Raw genomic sequence first — 15,681 nt, 5'->3', positions numbered from 1 at the left:
CATTGTGTACTATGCTCAACAACTGGTTATATACAACTCGATAATGAACTGGATTTCATCACACAGGGTTAAAATATAATGAAGGCCAAGGCTGAAATGGTGTGTAATGTCTGGTTTAGCAAATAAACATGAATGAGGTCCAAATGGGCTCTTGGGGGGACAATGTCGGGTAAGGAAATTTATTTAGTGGAGGAAAAGTGTATGCAAAGGTTTTGTAAAGTCGTAATCTCCATACAGGTGGTGGTATTAAGATCTCGATAAACATGTGACAATTTTTAAATTTTTTTAAAGTCGTAATCTCCAAACAATTTTTAAATTTTTTTTATATATTAACATTATTTAAGAGTAGTTTTATCATATTTTATATAAAAATTTTCGATTACATATATTAATCACAAGTTTACATATGTGTAAAACAAATAGATATGTATAAAAACTAATATTCAAAATTGTAATCGTAAATATAAATATAAAAAATGATAAAACTACACTCAAATAACATTAACATACAAAAAGTTTTATAAAAAACGTTAGTTTTTAAGGGTTCCTTCAAGTTCTTAAATAAATTAACAGTTGTGTAATGATACTCATCCTATATATATAAATTGGTTATCATACATTACGTACGATAGACTTCTTATCGTTGATTTCCAATTTAATTAATCTGATTAGTTAAGTACCCATAAAGGTGTTTTTGTCTTTTTACATTACTTTTCAAAATCGATCGCGCCTGTATTATAAACCGTTTATTATAAATTTGATCACGTATCCAAATACTGATTAAGAATTGAATTGGCGGTTTTTGTTATTCGATTAACTGGACGGTACCGTTGATTGTTTAACGTCATGTATTATGATCATCAAAGTAAGTTTATTTTAGTTTTAGTTTTAATCTATTTTTTATTTATTTAGCTGTACACTGTAGGTTTAATCGACTTAATTTTTTCGGTTTTTAGGTTAATTTTTTTGATGATTTTACGATCGATTATGAATTTTATGAATTTATGTGTTTTTATAATTGTTTAGTAATTTTGATTCGAATAAACTTCAGATTTATGTGTCGTAATAGCAATTCACGGGAAGGTTTGTTTGTTGTTTGATTTAGAACGTATTAGAACGTATAGGATTGGGCAATTTTTTGTGATTAGGATATTTTTTTGATGTTTTTTAGTTGTATACTGAAGGTTTTATGGACTGATAAGTTAATTTTATCATTTTTTTAGCTTATTTTTTTTATGTTTTGTATATTATATGATTGATGTTTTGTGTTTTTGTATAGGTGCCAAGTATTTGTGAATCGATTTAGACATCAAATTATTTGTCTTAATTTCAAATCGCGAGTAGGAATGGTTTTTTTATTAGAACGTATAAGAACGTATAGTTTTGTGTTTTTGAAAATTATTTTTCATATCAAGTTGTGAATAGGAGCTTTTGTTTTTGCGTTTTTGATTTTGAACATGTTAGAACGTATAAGAATGTATTAGATTGAATTTTCTTTTATCAGATCCTTCATCAGATCTTGTTATACCTCAAGTTAATGCATCTTGCAAACCTGAAAAAGGAATGGTTTTTGAATCTGTTGATCATGCATATGATTTCTATCGTGAATATGCAAAGAAAGCTGGTTTTTGTGTTCGTAAAGGAGGCTCGTACATGAATGAGGGTTTATTAAAGTCTAAATATTTTACGTGTTCAAAAGAAGGTCACAAGCCAGCAAATAGTTATGATTCTATGGCTGAAAAAGATCGTTCCAGCAGACCGTATTATAAAAGAAGGAAGAGACCAACAATTAGGTGTGGTTGTCGAGCTCAAATTTTTCTAAAATCTGTTGATGGGTTGAGGTTTGAAATTAATGATTTTTTCGAAGGACATAATCATGAAATGGTGCATGCAAATGATATGCATTTTTTTCGATCAAATAGAAAGTTGACTCATGTACAACAAGATATTATATATGAGATGTCAACTAGAGATGTTCAAAACGGTTTGGGACTAGGAACCGGTTCCTATATTCAAAACTCCCTTATAAACCGGTTCCAGGCTCGAACCGGTTAGGGAACCGAACCGGTTCTCCCATCCTCGGACCCCTAACCTATGGAACCGGTTCTTACCGGTTCCTAAACCGGTTCCTGTACCCTAACCGGTCAAAAAACGGCTATTTTTGACCCCAACGGTCAAAAAACGGCCAAAAAAAACGGTTAGGAACCGGTTCCGGTTCCTACCCGCCCCCACTCAGAAATGCAAGAACCGGTCACGGATCATCGGGTTGAATCAGATAGGGTCCGGTTCCTACAAAAAACGGGTAGGAACCGGTTCAGGTCCGGTTCGGTTCCACCGGTTCCGGTTCCAGAACCGGTTTATTTGATCATCTCTAATGTCAACATTGAACTTGGGCCCTGTTAAGGCGTTTCATATTATGAGGACAAAGTATGGAGGATTTGAGGAAGTTGGGGCTACAAAAGATGATTGTAAGAATTTCAAACAGAGTTTAACTTGTTATATTGGCGAGTATGACGCTGAAATGGTTGTACAAAGATTAAGCGGGAAGAAAAACTGTTGTTATGGTTATTCGTTTGAGTATACAGTTAATACTAACGGTGAGTTAGATCGTTTGTTTTGGGCTGATGATATTTCAAAGAAAAATTATTTGGCTTTTGGAGATATTATATCATTTGATGCAACATTTAAGACAAACAAGTATGTCAAATTGATACAATTGTTTTTTACTTTTTTTATATTTTTACACATTTTTTTAATTAGTTTTTATATTAACTTGTTTTTTCAGGTACAATATGGTTTTTGTACCATTTACTGCCATTGATAATCACTGTCGGAATGTTACTGTTGGTGCTGCGTTATCATCGTCCGAATCTATTGAATCTTATTCATGGCTTTTGAAAGTTTTTCTTGATTCTTTTGGTATTGCCCCAAAGGTGGTTGTTACTGATCAATATCCTGCAATGAAGCAAGCAATCTCCCTTGTTTTACCAAATTCGAGACATCGGTTATGTATGTGGCACATTATGAAAAAACTTGCTGACAAGGTAACTTTATTTTTATCGTATTTTTAAAGCATTATTCATATGTGTTTAGAACGTGTTATAATGTATATACATAGCTGCATATATTTACAAAATGTTTTAGAACGTATAAACATTTTTATAGGATGTATCAGTTTTTGTTTTTTTTTTGTCTGCACCAGTTATGAATGTAGTAGAACGTATAAGATTGTATATACCCATTGTTTTCTGATATTAACCGATTTAACAAATTTTTAATTTTCCAACATCATGTTGGTGTTGCCCTTTGTAACAATGAAGATTTCAAACGTAAAATATGTGACATTGTTTGGACGGATGCAATTTCTCAATCTGAATTCGAGACACAATGGAAACTAATAATGAAGGAATATGATCTCGAAACAAATAAATGGTTGTCTGACATGTTTGAAATGAGATATGATTGGATCCCCACGTATTATATGGATGAACTATTGTCTGGTCTTATGAGAACTACATCGAGATCAGAAAGTGAAAATCATTTTTTTGTCGAGTTTCTAACTCACAATTATCACTAGTTGAGTTCTTTAGTCATATTGATCATTTTATGGAGATTCAAAGGCACAATGGTAGGAAAAATGATCATGGTACAAGGTACACGCATTCAGATCCGGTTAGTTCAAACCCGTTTGAGAAGGAAGCAGAGCTGATGTATACAAAGGCTATTTTTAATGATTTTTAAGATGAAATGTTTCATATTAGAAGCGGTGTTGCATGCTTGAAATCAACTGAAGAAGAAGATAGTGTGAGATTTTCTGTATTTGAATTTAATGCTTATGTCCCAGGCTATTTGGAGGTATGAAATAGTTAAACAAATTTTTTTTTGGGTAGAACGTTGTAAAACTTTTTAATTGATTTTTATTTTTTGATTTTTTACAGAATGTGTAAAGTATTTTTATATATTTTGTGTGTCAGGTTTTGTTTAAGAAGGAAGGTGAGGACGGAATTGACTCGACTATTTCATGTCAATGCAAAAGATTTGAACATTATGGATTATTATGTCGTCACAGCCTTTATATTTTAAATTTGTTCAGAGTTACCAGATTTCCAAAAAAGTACATGGTGGATCGTTGGAAGAGAGATGCTGGTCTTAATCCTAGAACTGCTCCTATTTCAAGTTTCGGTAATGACAAATTTTTAAAAGTTAAAGAGATCTCAAGGGAAATAACATTGGCTGGAGAGTATCTCATAAATAGTTATGTAACTGATGTTGATGAGTTAATCAAAGTCAGGGATCAAATGAATATAATGATCAAACAAGCTGATGAGACAAGATACAAAAGAACTCTTTTATCAAAAAGGGATAGGTTTTCTGCTATTCTAGGTTATGATCAACCAAATGAGGTGACTGTCCGTGTGCCTAGTGGTATAAAAAACAAAGGTTGCGGGTCACATAAACGGATTAAATCACAGAAAGAGATAGCTATAAGTCGATCTGGCAAAAAATATAGGGAATGCAAAGTTTGTCATCAACAGGGTCATAACAGCCGAACTTGTCCTCAACTTCGAGAAAAATAGTTTTTTTTAGTGTTCTTGTTTTGTTCATATTTTCCTTTCTTTTTTAAATTTTTTATGTTTTTATTTTTCTGGAACGTGTAAGCTTTTTTGTGGGTACTGGAACGTGTAAGCTGGGTGAATAATACTTTGCTAAAAACTGTTGATAGATTAAACCATGTTCCACAGAGGTTACAAAAGAGGACCACATCTAGAGACTTTTCAAAATAACCTATTTACAAACTTATTTTAAACTACTACACCACCACATCACACCACCACCACACCACAACACAAGCCGTCATCTCGAACCCTAGTTGTTGTCAAGGATCTCTTGAGCATCTTCACGCTTAACTCTTTTATTCACCTTGTGAGCTGTTTTCTCCAGAACATCATGAAGCTGATCATAGCATGAAGCCTGGTTTTCCAGGTAGGTTGTTGCCTCTTTCTTGAAGCTGCTATCGGGGTGCTTAAGAACTTCTTGGTACAGAACACCGTTTTTTGTTGCTTCATCATTCACACTTCCTTTAATTTCTTCAACCACTTGTAGCCGATTACAGTCTCTAGCAAGCTCAATGTTGATTCTTGATCGGAAAATGCTCTTCACAGTAACATTCCTAGAATCCATATTTTTTTTTCATTTTTTTTGTTTGTTTTGGTGTGTTTTTTTGTGTGTTTTTGGTTTGTTGTGTTAGCTCTCTTTTTATAGCCCAATTTATCTTAATTCAATATAATTATATCTAGTTAGATTTAACAGCTTAGTAGCCATGATTACATAACCATTTTTTTCAATTTGTAATCAATTCAGTATAATCTGTCACTGCTTGTCAAACAGTGAGAATCTTTCGAACGTATAAGGACGTCTAAGTGTAATCATAGCTTTGTCAGATAGATAAATTATTAAAGAAATTGTTAATATTTGAAATTATTTAAAGAAATTGTTAATTTATTTTTTATTTGGAATTTATTAACTGGTTGGTGTTTTAACATATAACATCTGTCATTTCAGTAGGTTTAAATTTTGGTCTATTTCTCAAGATGGCATTTGATGGAACGTATTAGAACGTTCAAGTGTTTTTTCAAAACTGACATTTTGATGGAACTTCTTAGAACGTGTAATAGTAACATAATTACTTTAAAATCTGACGAAAGTTTATACTGATTAATCACATATATCTTTCAATTTTTTTTTTCAAATTGCCATTCATTAGAACGTGTGAGAACGTGCAACTTCATAATTACATGCATATGTCAGTTTTGACTTTGGAACGTGTAAAAACGTGTACTTTAAAACAATTTGTGATATTTTGAAAGATTCTCACTGTTCCCAATAAATTTCGTTTACTGTAGTTTTTTGTCTTATACCTTTATTTTTATCTATTTATTTTCAACCACTCCTTTTCATTTCACCACACAAAAATCATTCCACAAGATATGGATTGTGAGGGTTCATCATCTTCATTGTCATCTTCTTCATCAGCTAAGGATCTGTTGTTGAAACAGATTCAAGCGCAGATCCAGGAAGATATAAAGAATCGTGCTGCTTTACATGATGAGTTTATCAAGACTGCTGGTGTTAATATGGAAATGAGGGATGAAATTATAAATTTGCTAGTAAACATGCCAAGTAGTACTATTAACTATTTGTGTGCTTTGTTTTTGATTGACACAGGGAAAAAGGAGGTGGATGAGTTGAAAGATCTTTGTAAGGCGATAAAACTTCTCAATTGCTCTCTTGATTTGAAGACCAAGTTTCTCAAGTCTATTATGTAATAAATTTGGATTAGCTGCATTTTCTGTGTTTTTACCCAATAATTGTAGTATGTTTCTTTTTCTAATGTATGATGTGTTTTGTGACTTTGTCAAAACTATGTTATATGTTTTTTTTATGTAATATGTTTTTATGTTTAATGTTATTTTGTTTAACTTTCTATGTTTTAATATAGTTAGAATGTATAAGCATGATATAATTAAACCAAGTTATTTAGATCTATCTAGAACGTATACGCACAAACTCATTAAAAAGTCATTTCCATGCAAAATTTAATGAAACCAAATTGCATACCAAATTATAAATCCAAGTTTTCACTCTCATTTCCATAAAAATATAGTTTGAACGAATAAGCATGATATAGTTAGACCAAGTTATTTAGATCTACCTAGAACGTATAAGCACAGACTCATTAAAAATTCATTTCTATGCAACATATAATGAAACCAAATTGCATACCAAATTATAAATCCAAGTTTTCAATCTCATTTCCATACAAAATATAATAGAACGTATAAGCAACATCTAATTAAACCAAGTTATTTAGAACTACCAGAACGTATAAGCATGATATAATTAGACCAAGTTATTTAGATCTACCTAGAACGTATAAGCACAAACTCATTAAAAATTCATTTCCATGCAAAATATAACGAAACCAAATTGCATACCAAATTATATATCCAAGTTTTCAATCTCATTTCCATACAAAATATAATAGAACGTATAAGCAACATCTAATTAAACCAAGTTATTTAGAACTACCAGAAAGTATAAGCACAAACTCATTAAAAGGTTATTTTCATACAAAAATATAATAAACATGTCAAACTTGCTTTCCCCAATCTTTTCTCATATGTCTGGTTTATTCGTCTTGCCTCTCATCAATTTTAGCAGTTAACATGTTGTTACTGAACAGTTGCCTGTCAGATGATGCATCAAATTCCTTTGCTAGTAACGTTTATTTTTATACTTTTTACTAAGACAAAACAATATAAAATTAGTAGAACGTATTAGAACGTGTTATGAACACATCATGGGATCTGCCCTTACCTTGAGTTTGATCTCCCTCATCTGCAGAGCCATCCTGTATCTCATTATCTTCAAACAACTTTTTTGTGTTTGAAAGATTTTCTAATATCAAATGAAACAAGATTTAGTAACGTAGCAAAATAAAATTAATATATTAGAAAGTCTTTATTTTTACCTTGTGTTTTTCCTTGCTCTTTGGTTACTCCCATTTGATTCTCAACGACCTTTTCTACTTTTTTTGTTAAGCTTTTTGGATTCATATCTTCTTGTTTATTTTCTGCCTCGTTGGTTACTCCCAGTTGGGTTCTCACATCTACTTTGCTCACATTATTTTTGTTTATTTAAATACATAATAAATAAAAATATTTGAGATATACTGTAATAGAATGTATAAGAACATACAAGTGAGATGTTTTTTTGTTACCTTTTTTACCTTTTGTTCGTTGTTTACTCCAACTTGATTCTCAACATTTTTTGGTTGTTCATGGTCTTGTCTCACGTCTTCTTTCGTGTCACATCATTTTTCATACATAATAAATACAAAAAGTTGATGAGCAGAACGTATAAGAAACACCATTTTAATAGCAGATTTTGTTTTTACCTTGGTTATCAACATTTTGTGCTACTTCATTACCCTGATTCTCATCTTCTTGGCTTACATCTTGTTTTATCACAGCATCATTATCATCTTTGGTTACATCATCTGTTTACATAATAAAAAAATTAAAAATTAAATGTTTAAACGTTTGAGAACGTATAAACCATTTGTATTTTTTTACCCGTATATTGTTGTTTCTCATTTTCTTCTTCCCACCGATTTTCTACATCTTTTTGCTCCTCATTGTCTTGTGTCAAAGCAACTTCATTGTCCTCAACTACGTTGCCAGCATCTTTTTTTACCTCATTGGCTAAGGTTTTCGGATTTTCATGTTCTTGGCTCACATCAGCTTTTGGATTTATTAAAATACTTAATAAATACCAAAGTTTTCTAACTGTAAAACGTATTAGAATGTGTAGTCAAGATGTTTTTACCTTTGTTATGATCTTTCTCATTTTTTTCTCCCAACTGATTATCCATTTCTTTGTCTTTCTCTTTGTCTTGTTTCATATCATCATCATTGTCTCCCTTGTTGGTATCCCATGAATCCACACCACAGTTGCTTTGACTTATTGAAAGATCAACTGCTGCAACTGTAATTTTATACAGGGGGTTAGATATTGTAGTATACAATTAAGGGAAACAAATGGTGTTTACCTAATTCATTTAGGCCTTCTCCTTCAGATTGAGATCCAAATGGTGTTTCTTTTGAACAATGATTTTGATTGAATTTAGCTTCCCAAGCACAACACCTGTCAAATAACCATATGTTTGTTCCATGTATTTCTTTACCTCTTTTTACCAACTCATTGATTTGAGAGACAATTTTATCAAATTCCTCTAATTTTGTGTCCATTTCTTTGTTCCAATTCTGTAATATATATTTTCGTTAATAATTTTTTTATAAGGAAATGTTTTGTATGCTTTAGAACTGTTACATGTTCCTCTTCGGTGAAAGGTTCTTTAGGCATATATGCAGACAATCCAGACAACTGTGGAGGGGTAGAGTAGTAGTCTATTATTTCTTGAGTTGCTGTCCCGATAGGAATCATCAAATTTTCTTCAACATTTTTTTCATTTTGTTCTTTGTTCGCAGTTTCATTTTTTTCTTCTTCATCTTGATGATTTTCTACTCTTGTTGCATGTTCAGTCACTTGATGATTGTTAATTTCTTTTTCGGTGCAAGCTCCAGTGATCAGCAGAACCTTATCGTTTTCAATTTGTTCAATATTTGAAGGAACATCATCATCCGTTTTGGTATTTTTTCAAATTAAAAAAATTAATTTTTGCATCAGTAGTGCTATTTTTAACATTAGAAAGTAATAGTTACTTACCATGATCATTTTCAAATTTTTCATTCTCCTTTCCAGCATCAATGATCATCAGAACATTATCCACATCAGTTGCACTTTTTCCCACTAATTGATCATGGCTTGTTTTACCTTCACTCACTTGTTCATTGATTATTTCTTTCTCACTGCAAGCTCCATGTAACATCCCAATTTTTCGTTCGGATAGTAATAATAATAATAAAATATGATAGGATAAGTAGGCTTTTAGATGGACTTAATTATAGACCAAAAGGGAAAGATGGGCCTTAGGTCCATGGGCTTAAGGGAGTATAAATACCCCTTAAACCCTAATCCTTTCCATTTTTATCCTAATCTACACACTAGCCTATACCTTAGAAAAAACACACAAACCTTATCCTATAACCCGAGCCAAGATCCGAAGATGAGAACCCGAACTTGTTGGTGCTAGATCGTCGTGACGAACCAAAGCAACATCAAAGACCAGCTCGTGTTCGTAGTTCGATTCGTTTACGGTACGTTTATATCGAGAACTTGTTCGTTAAGGTTCGGATTTAGTCTAGAAATCATAGATCTGTGTTAGTATGGTAAAAACGAATCCAACAAAGCTAAACTTACTGAAATTGATTACAGTTTGATAGGTTAATTGTTAATATGAAGAAACCCGTATGTAGATGCATAAATCGCACCCTTTAAATGTAAATGTTTGGCCGATTTGATGATTGGGGTTTGTAGGCGCTGGTCAGACGATTCCATTGATACCAAAATCGTGAGATTTGGTTAAGAAACGAAGGTTTAATTGCAGATCTAAGATCTGTTGACTAATCTGTGTTCTTGACGATTTTGACTTTGACCCTTGAGTCAAAGTCTGGATAAGAACTATGGGTGATTCGTTATGGGTGATTCTTTAGCTAGTTCGTTATGGGAGCTTAGCGAATCAGAGGGTGATTCGTTAGCTAGTACGTTATGGGAGCTTAACGAATCAGAGGGTGATTCGTTAGCTAGTTCGTTATGGGAGCTTAGCGAATCAGAGGGTGATTCGTTAGCTAGTTCGTTATGGGAGCTTAGCGAATCAGAGGGTGATTCGTTAGCTAGTTCGTTATGGGAGCTTAGCGAATCAGAGGATGATTATTTACCCAATTCGTTAAGGGCAAAGTAACGAACTAAGAGTTTAATATAAAGACAGAATGGTCCCTGGACTTAGAAAAGAATTATATAATTACATAACAGCCCTTGGAGTTTGGCAATTTATGAAAGATACCTTTAAAGGTTAATGAGTAACGATTAACTAACCGGGTAATGATTCAATAAAGTAAAACAGCTTAGAGGTGTAAGACTAATTAAGTAGCAATGAGATGACTAGAGCGGTACTTAATACTGTAATTATTAAACAGTTAGACGCACACAGCTCAAGAAGGAGTAACCGTTAGCAGAAGAAGTAACCGAGTTCAGGTGAGTTTCTAGCCCCATTCCTTGTTATGTTTTCGGGGCTGTGTGCATACTCGATGTGTTGTTAATACATTTATCCTAAGTGATAAGTGTATGCCATATGTGATATATGTGATAGGTATGAATGATTGTTTGTCGGTACGCGAAGGATCTTCGGATATTGCGCGTACTGTCAGGTTATAAAAAAAGGTACGAATATTATATATGGAAGATGTATGAACATTACAAATGAACACTTGTCGAGGCGTGAACGATCTTCGGATATTGCACGCATCGACAAGGGGTATGGTTGTTAAATGAATGATGTAAAGAACGCATATAGTGTTCTTATGCTATAATGTAATTATTGTATATGTGAAGTATGTGTATACAGGTACACTACTGGTATGTGAGTCCTACGTTCGACATAGTAAGTTAGGATGGCGAATCCCTCTAACTTCTGTTGGACCTAGACTCGGCTGGTGATGGCGTAGTTAAGGACTGCGGGCCTTATACGTGATGTAGATGATAGATGTAGACGTAGATAGGGACGGTGGGCCTTATACGTGTTATAGGTGATTGACGCCAACGTAGATAAGGACTGCGGACCTTATACGTAATGTAGATAGGTGTCAGCACAGGAAAGGACTGTGGACCTTATACGTGCTATATTTGTGTTGTGGTAGCATAGGGGAAGACTGCGGACTTCGTACGTGCTATGGTTATAGGTGATTGACGCCAACGTAGATAAGGACTGCGGACCTTATACGTATTGTAGATAGGCGTCAGCACAGGAAAGGACTGTGGACCTTATACGTGCTATACTTGTGTTCTGGTAGCATAGGGGAAGACTGCGGACTTCGTACATGCTATGGTTTAGGTTGCAACATAGGGAAGGACTGAGGACCTTGTACATGTTGTCAATATAGGATGGTATAGGGAAGGACTGCGGACCTTGCACGTACCATAATTTGTGGACATAGGTAAGGACTGCGGACCTTTTACATGTTCACAACCTTGAGTATAGGTATAGACGGCGGACTATGAACGTACCCTCGGTAGACTAGGATTAGTGATTGTAGGTATGTATGTATGTATGTATGTATGTATGTATGTATGTATGGTAGTAGGGTGATTGGTTAAGTATGGATATGTATCTTCGGATATGTATGAAAGTATGATATGTGTATGTATTGTATGGCGTTTAATTAACTAGAACTCACTCAGCGTAGCTGACTTTTAGTATGCACGCAGGTGATTCGACCAAAGATTTAGCATGAGGATGGCACGTGGCATGGATTGAACGGCTGGCATCTGAAAACGAAAGAAATGACATTTTACATATAATGTTTTATGTTTTGGTATCAAAGAAAAGATTTAATGTTTTGAAATAAATGATTAAAGTTAACATTTCCGCGAAAATTTTAATAAACTCTGATTTGTAGAACTGTGTTTATGAGTAAATCCGACGCTAAAGTAGGGCTACCGGGATCGGGGCCTTACACTCCAGTTATCATCAGAACCTTATCCTTTTCAGTTGGTTTAATTTTTGAAGGACCCTCATTCACTGTTTAGGTTTTATCAAATATAAAATAATTTATTATAGTATCAATAATTATATTTCTAACATTAGAAATTAATAGGTACTTACATGAGTCTTCGTTGTCTTCCTCGGCATCAGATAATGGACCATTATTATACAAGTAGCTATCCATGCTCATAAGACTTGCTGAGGTTATGTAGCTAATTGTTGGGCTTCTGATTGGCTTCTCAAATGATCCATGACGTTTCTGATACTCGTGTGTGTAAATCACTGCAAGCAATGTTGCCGGACCATTGAATTGTTCTTGTTTTCCGTTTTCTTTTATACCTTTCCATTCGTTTTTTGACCTATTCAAATTATGAATCATGTAGCTGCACCAATTCATTTTTGAGATTCCTGAAAAGTCATTAATCGATGTGACAAACATTAAATTCACTGTTGTAGATTTCGTTATCAACCCAATGCATGTGTTAAACAACACAGGGAAATTCAGTTTGAACTCTTCTATTTTTCCATTATGTTTCTTCATTCTATCCAACACATTTTGTATACTTATCCTTGAATGCTTAAATTGTTTTCTAAACATATCTGCACAAATGATTGAGCCTAGTCTTGGTCTGTTTTTTTTTCTACCACTGTTTCTCCACCAATTGGTATCCCAAAAGCCTCATGAACTAATTGTGGTGTTATCTTAACAATACGGTTTCCCATATTCAGTTCATTCAAATCAGGATCATAGTTCATAACCAACCAATATGCCAGTCGACCAGGAATTGTGGTAATCTTCATTTATAACAATGACCCAAATCCCATTTCTTCAATCCATTTTTTTTCTTTTTCACTCATCACTTTAATTGATTCATATATATTTCCAGGTTCACACCTCATCCAAAGTTTTCTATCTATATATTCTTGAAAACGTTTTCTACAACGTGTTGTTTGAGGTTTTTGCTTCTTGGTTTTTTTCCTTGGTGTCTCAAAGTCTAAATCAGAATTGTCTAACACTCTTTCTTTTCCCTTTTTTTTTCTTATTTTCATCTTGCTTGTTATCGACCTTTTTCTTTTTACGTTTCAATGATTTGATTGGTGTTTCAAAGTCGGAATCGGAATTTCTATCTTCGGCCTGTTTAGTTTTCGCTTTCTTATTTGCAGGTTCGTGCTCTTTTTCCTCAATTGCATCTTCATTTCTTTTTTTTCGAAATCTTCATACACAAAATTATGACCAGTGTTAACCAATACACTATCTAATACATAAAATTTTTTAAACGTTCTCATAATTTCTGTCGATTTTTTTTATTAACCCAACAATTTTTTTTAATAACAAATTTGAACATAAACACGTTCTGCTTCATTTCAACAAGTCTCAGTAACAGCTTATGATAATTTTGTTTATTGTAACATATAACTAACAACTAACAAATTCAAACCTAATTCAAATATACGTTCTAGGTTAACAAAATGAAAGCTATATTACCAGATTTTTGCACGTTCTGATGTCGGTCGTTAATTGCTTTTGACCTTCGTTCTTTATCCTTAACCACAAGCTTAGGTGAATTAAGATTTCCTGCCGAGCTCGCATTTAGTTCCATTGTTTTTTGTTTCACTGGTCTTTCGAACTAATCGGTCTATTGCGAAAACGTAATCTCGAGGGTTTTATGAAAATGGATTTTGGGGAGGGAATTTGGGGGAACTGATTCGCGAAGGTGGAGGTTAAACAACTGCTATATTTTTTGGACGGAATTGCCCTTTTGTTAACCGGTTTATTGTCAATTGCAAGTTAATTACAATTATGCCACCGCCTCCTTTTGTACGCTCCAGATTGTCTCGTATGTAATGTATGATAATCTATTAGTGTACATTAACCACCCCCTATATATATATATATATATATAGAGAGAGAGAGAGAGAGAGAGAGAGAGAGAATTATAGTTGTAATATAACAAAAAAAATACTAAAACATGTTTTTAAATTTTAATGTACTTGGTGTCGAGCTTTCTTTGAATTAAGAATAAATCAAATTGTTTGAATATAGATTGAGATAAGTGGAAGTTACCCTATGTTTAAATTGGAGCTTCTATACTTTGTACTGTAGTTACTTGCTAAGGGAGGTTTTTTTTTTTTTTAGTTTTTTTTTTATATATGTGGTGAATGAAAGATGGAGTTCAAAATAATTATATAACCAACCCACGAATTGCGATGAGTACCGAAAAAGATAAAAAGAAAACAAAATATATAATATATTCGGTTAATTGGTTAGGGTAAATATATGAGTTAAAAAAGAGATTAAAAAGAAAAAGAAAATAAAATTGAGAGTGGCATTAAATTAGTTTGAAATAAAATAAAAAGAAATGATATAGATTTAACACATTATTAACAAATATAGTTGGCATTATTTATTTTTTACTTATTCTGCTTGTTAAGCAATGTTTCATATTAGTTGGAGCCCACTATGCCCAAAGCTTTTGGAATATATTCCTTCATACAGTTCTTTGTACACATGTCTTATGCACATATTGGATATATAGTCTATCTCTAGCACTAATGTCTTTTATAATTTTTTTGTGATTATATTTATGAATTTAATGCACAAGTAATTGTTTAACTATTAGAATGTCCTTGGAGCTTTGTCTCAAGACTTTCTAATGGGTTGTTTACAATGTTTAGTTTTGCTCATGGCTCATTGAGACGAAACACGACTTGATACAACCGTCAAAACTACTCCTGATTAAAAAAGTCTTTTTTCGTAACGCTACACCATCAAAACTACTCCTGATTAAAAAAAGTCTTTTTTCGTAACGCTACACGAACTCCGTTAATTAATTTTGTAGCATAAGGTTTACCACAATAGCAAAAGAATAGTTAAAACTTTCACTTTTACATAGGGTGGTAATTTTCAACGCAACTCGAACCTAATAGGATTGAAATAATTAGATTTTGGGTTGTCGTATCTAACTAGTTTAATAAATGGATCGTGACCGTTTAACCCACTTTTACAACCCACTGGCTCATTCGACACTCATATATACTTTAAACATGCCATGTCCACCTGACACGATTCTAAGTGTATGCAATTTAGAGTTTGATGTTTTTCACACAAATAACAACATGGATCTTATTAAGGTTTGTATAATAACATAGTTCAACCTACGAACTCGAAATTGTGTTAACCGTAAACTCAACACGATTTACGGCCACTATATAAACAAAACATTTTCAATATATTATTGTAAGAAAAAAGTAAGTTACGGTTGGAGATTTAAATACTTTGGGTTATTATATCTAACTAGTTTAATAAACGGGTCGTGACTGTTAAACCACTTTACAACCCGCCAGCTCGTTTGACACATATATATAGTTTAAACATGCCACATGTCCACCTGACACGATTCTAAGTGTATGCAATTTATAGTCGATGTTTTTTCACACAAATAACAACATGGATCTTA

At 33.0% G+C, this 15,681-nt stretch overlaps 1 protein-coding gene across 1 annotated transcript; it reads left to right on the top strand.

Moving 5' to 3' along the window:
- The first annotated feature begins 1,433 nt into the window (after nt 1-1,433).
- LOC143611550 (protein FAR1-RELATED SEQUENCE 5-like) lies at nt 1,434-4,588 on the top strand. Its single transcript, XM_077085750.1, has 8 exons — nt 1,434-1,935; nt 2,405-2,697; nt 2,786-3,044; nt 3,166-3,220; nt 3,321-3,552; nt 3,621-3,672; nt 3,845-3,855; nt 3,950-4,588. Exons 1-8 carry the CDS (start codon nt 1,564-1,566, stop codon nt 4,575-4,577), a joined length of 1,902 nt encoding a protein of 633 aa, XP_076941865.1. The 5' UTR covers nt 1,434-1,563; the 3' UTR covers nt 4,578-4,588.
- Nucleotides 4,589-15,681: the final 11,093 nt, after the last annotated feature.

Source organism: Bidens hawaiensis, unplaced genomic scaffold, assembly GCF_021521415.1.
Source record: "Bidens hawaiensis isolate Kalapana, Puna unplaced genomic scaffold, B.hawaiensis_p1.1 tig00031487_1, whole genome shotgun sequence".
NCBI lineage: Eukaryota > Viridiplantae > Streptophyta > Magnoliopsida > Asterales > Asteraceae > Bidens > Bidens hawaiensis.
The sequence above is the reverse complement of the archived record's forward strand: the minus strand, read 5'-3'. Positions and strand labels throughout refer to the sequence as shown.

Excerpts from the sequence above, each read along its gene's own strand:
- LOC143611550 (XM_077085750.1), top strand. The coding sequence starts at position 1,564 with ATGGTTTTTGAATCTGTTGATCATGCATATGATTTCTATCGTGAATAT. Across the intron at positions 2,698-2,785 it reads GCAACATTTAAGACAAACAA|GTACAATATGGTTTTTGTAC; the intron begins GTATGTCAAATT and ends TTGTTTTTTCAG. Across the intron at positions 3,045-3,165 it reads TGAAAAAACTTGCTGACAAG|GATGTATCAGTTTTTGTTTT; the intron begins GTAACTTTATTT and ends ACATTTTTATAG.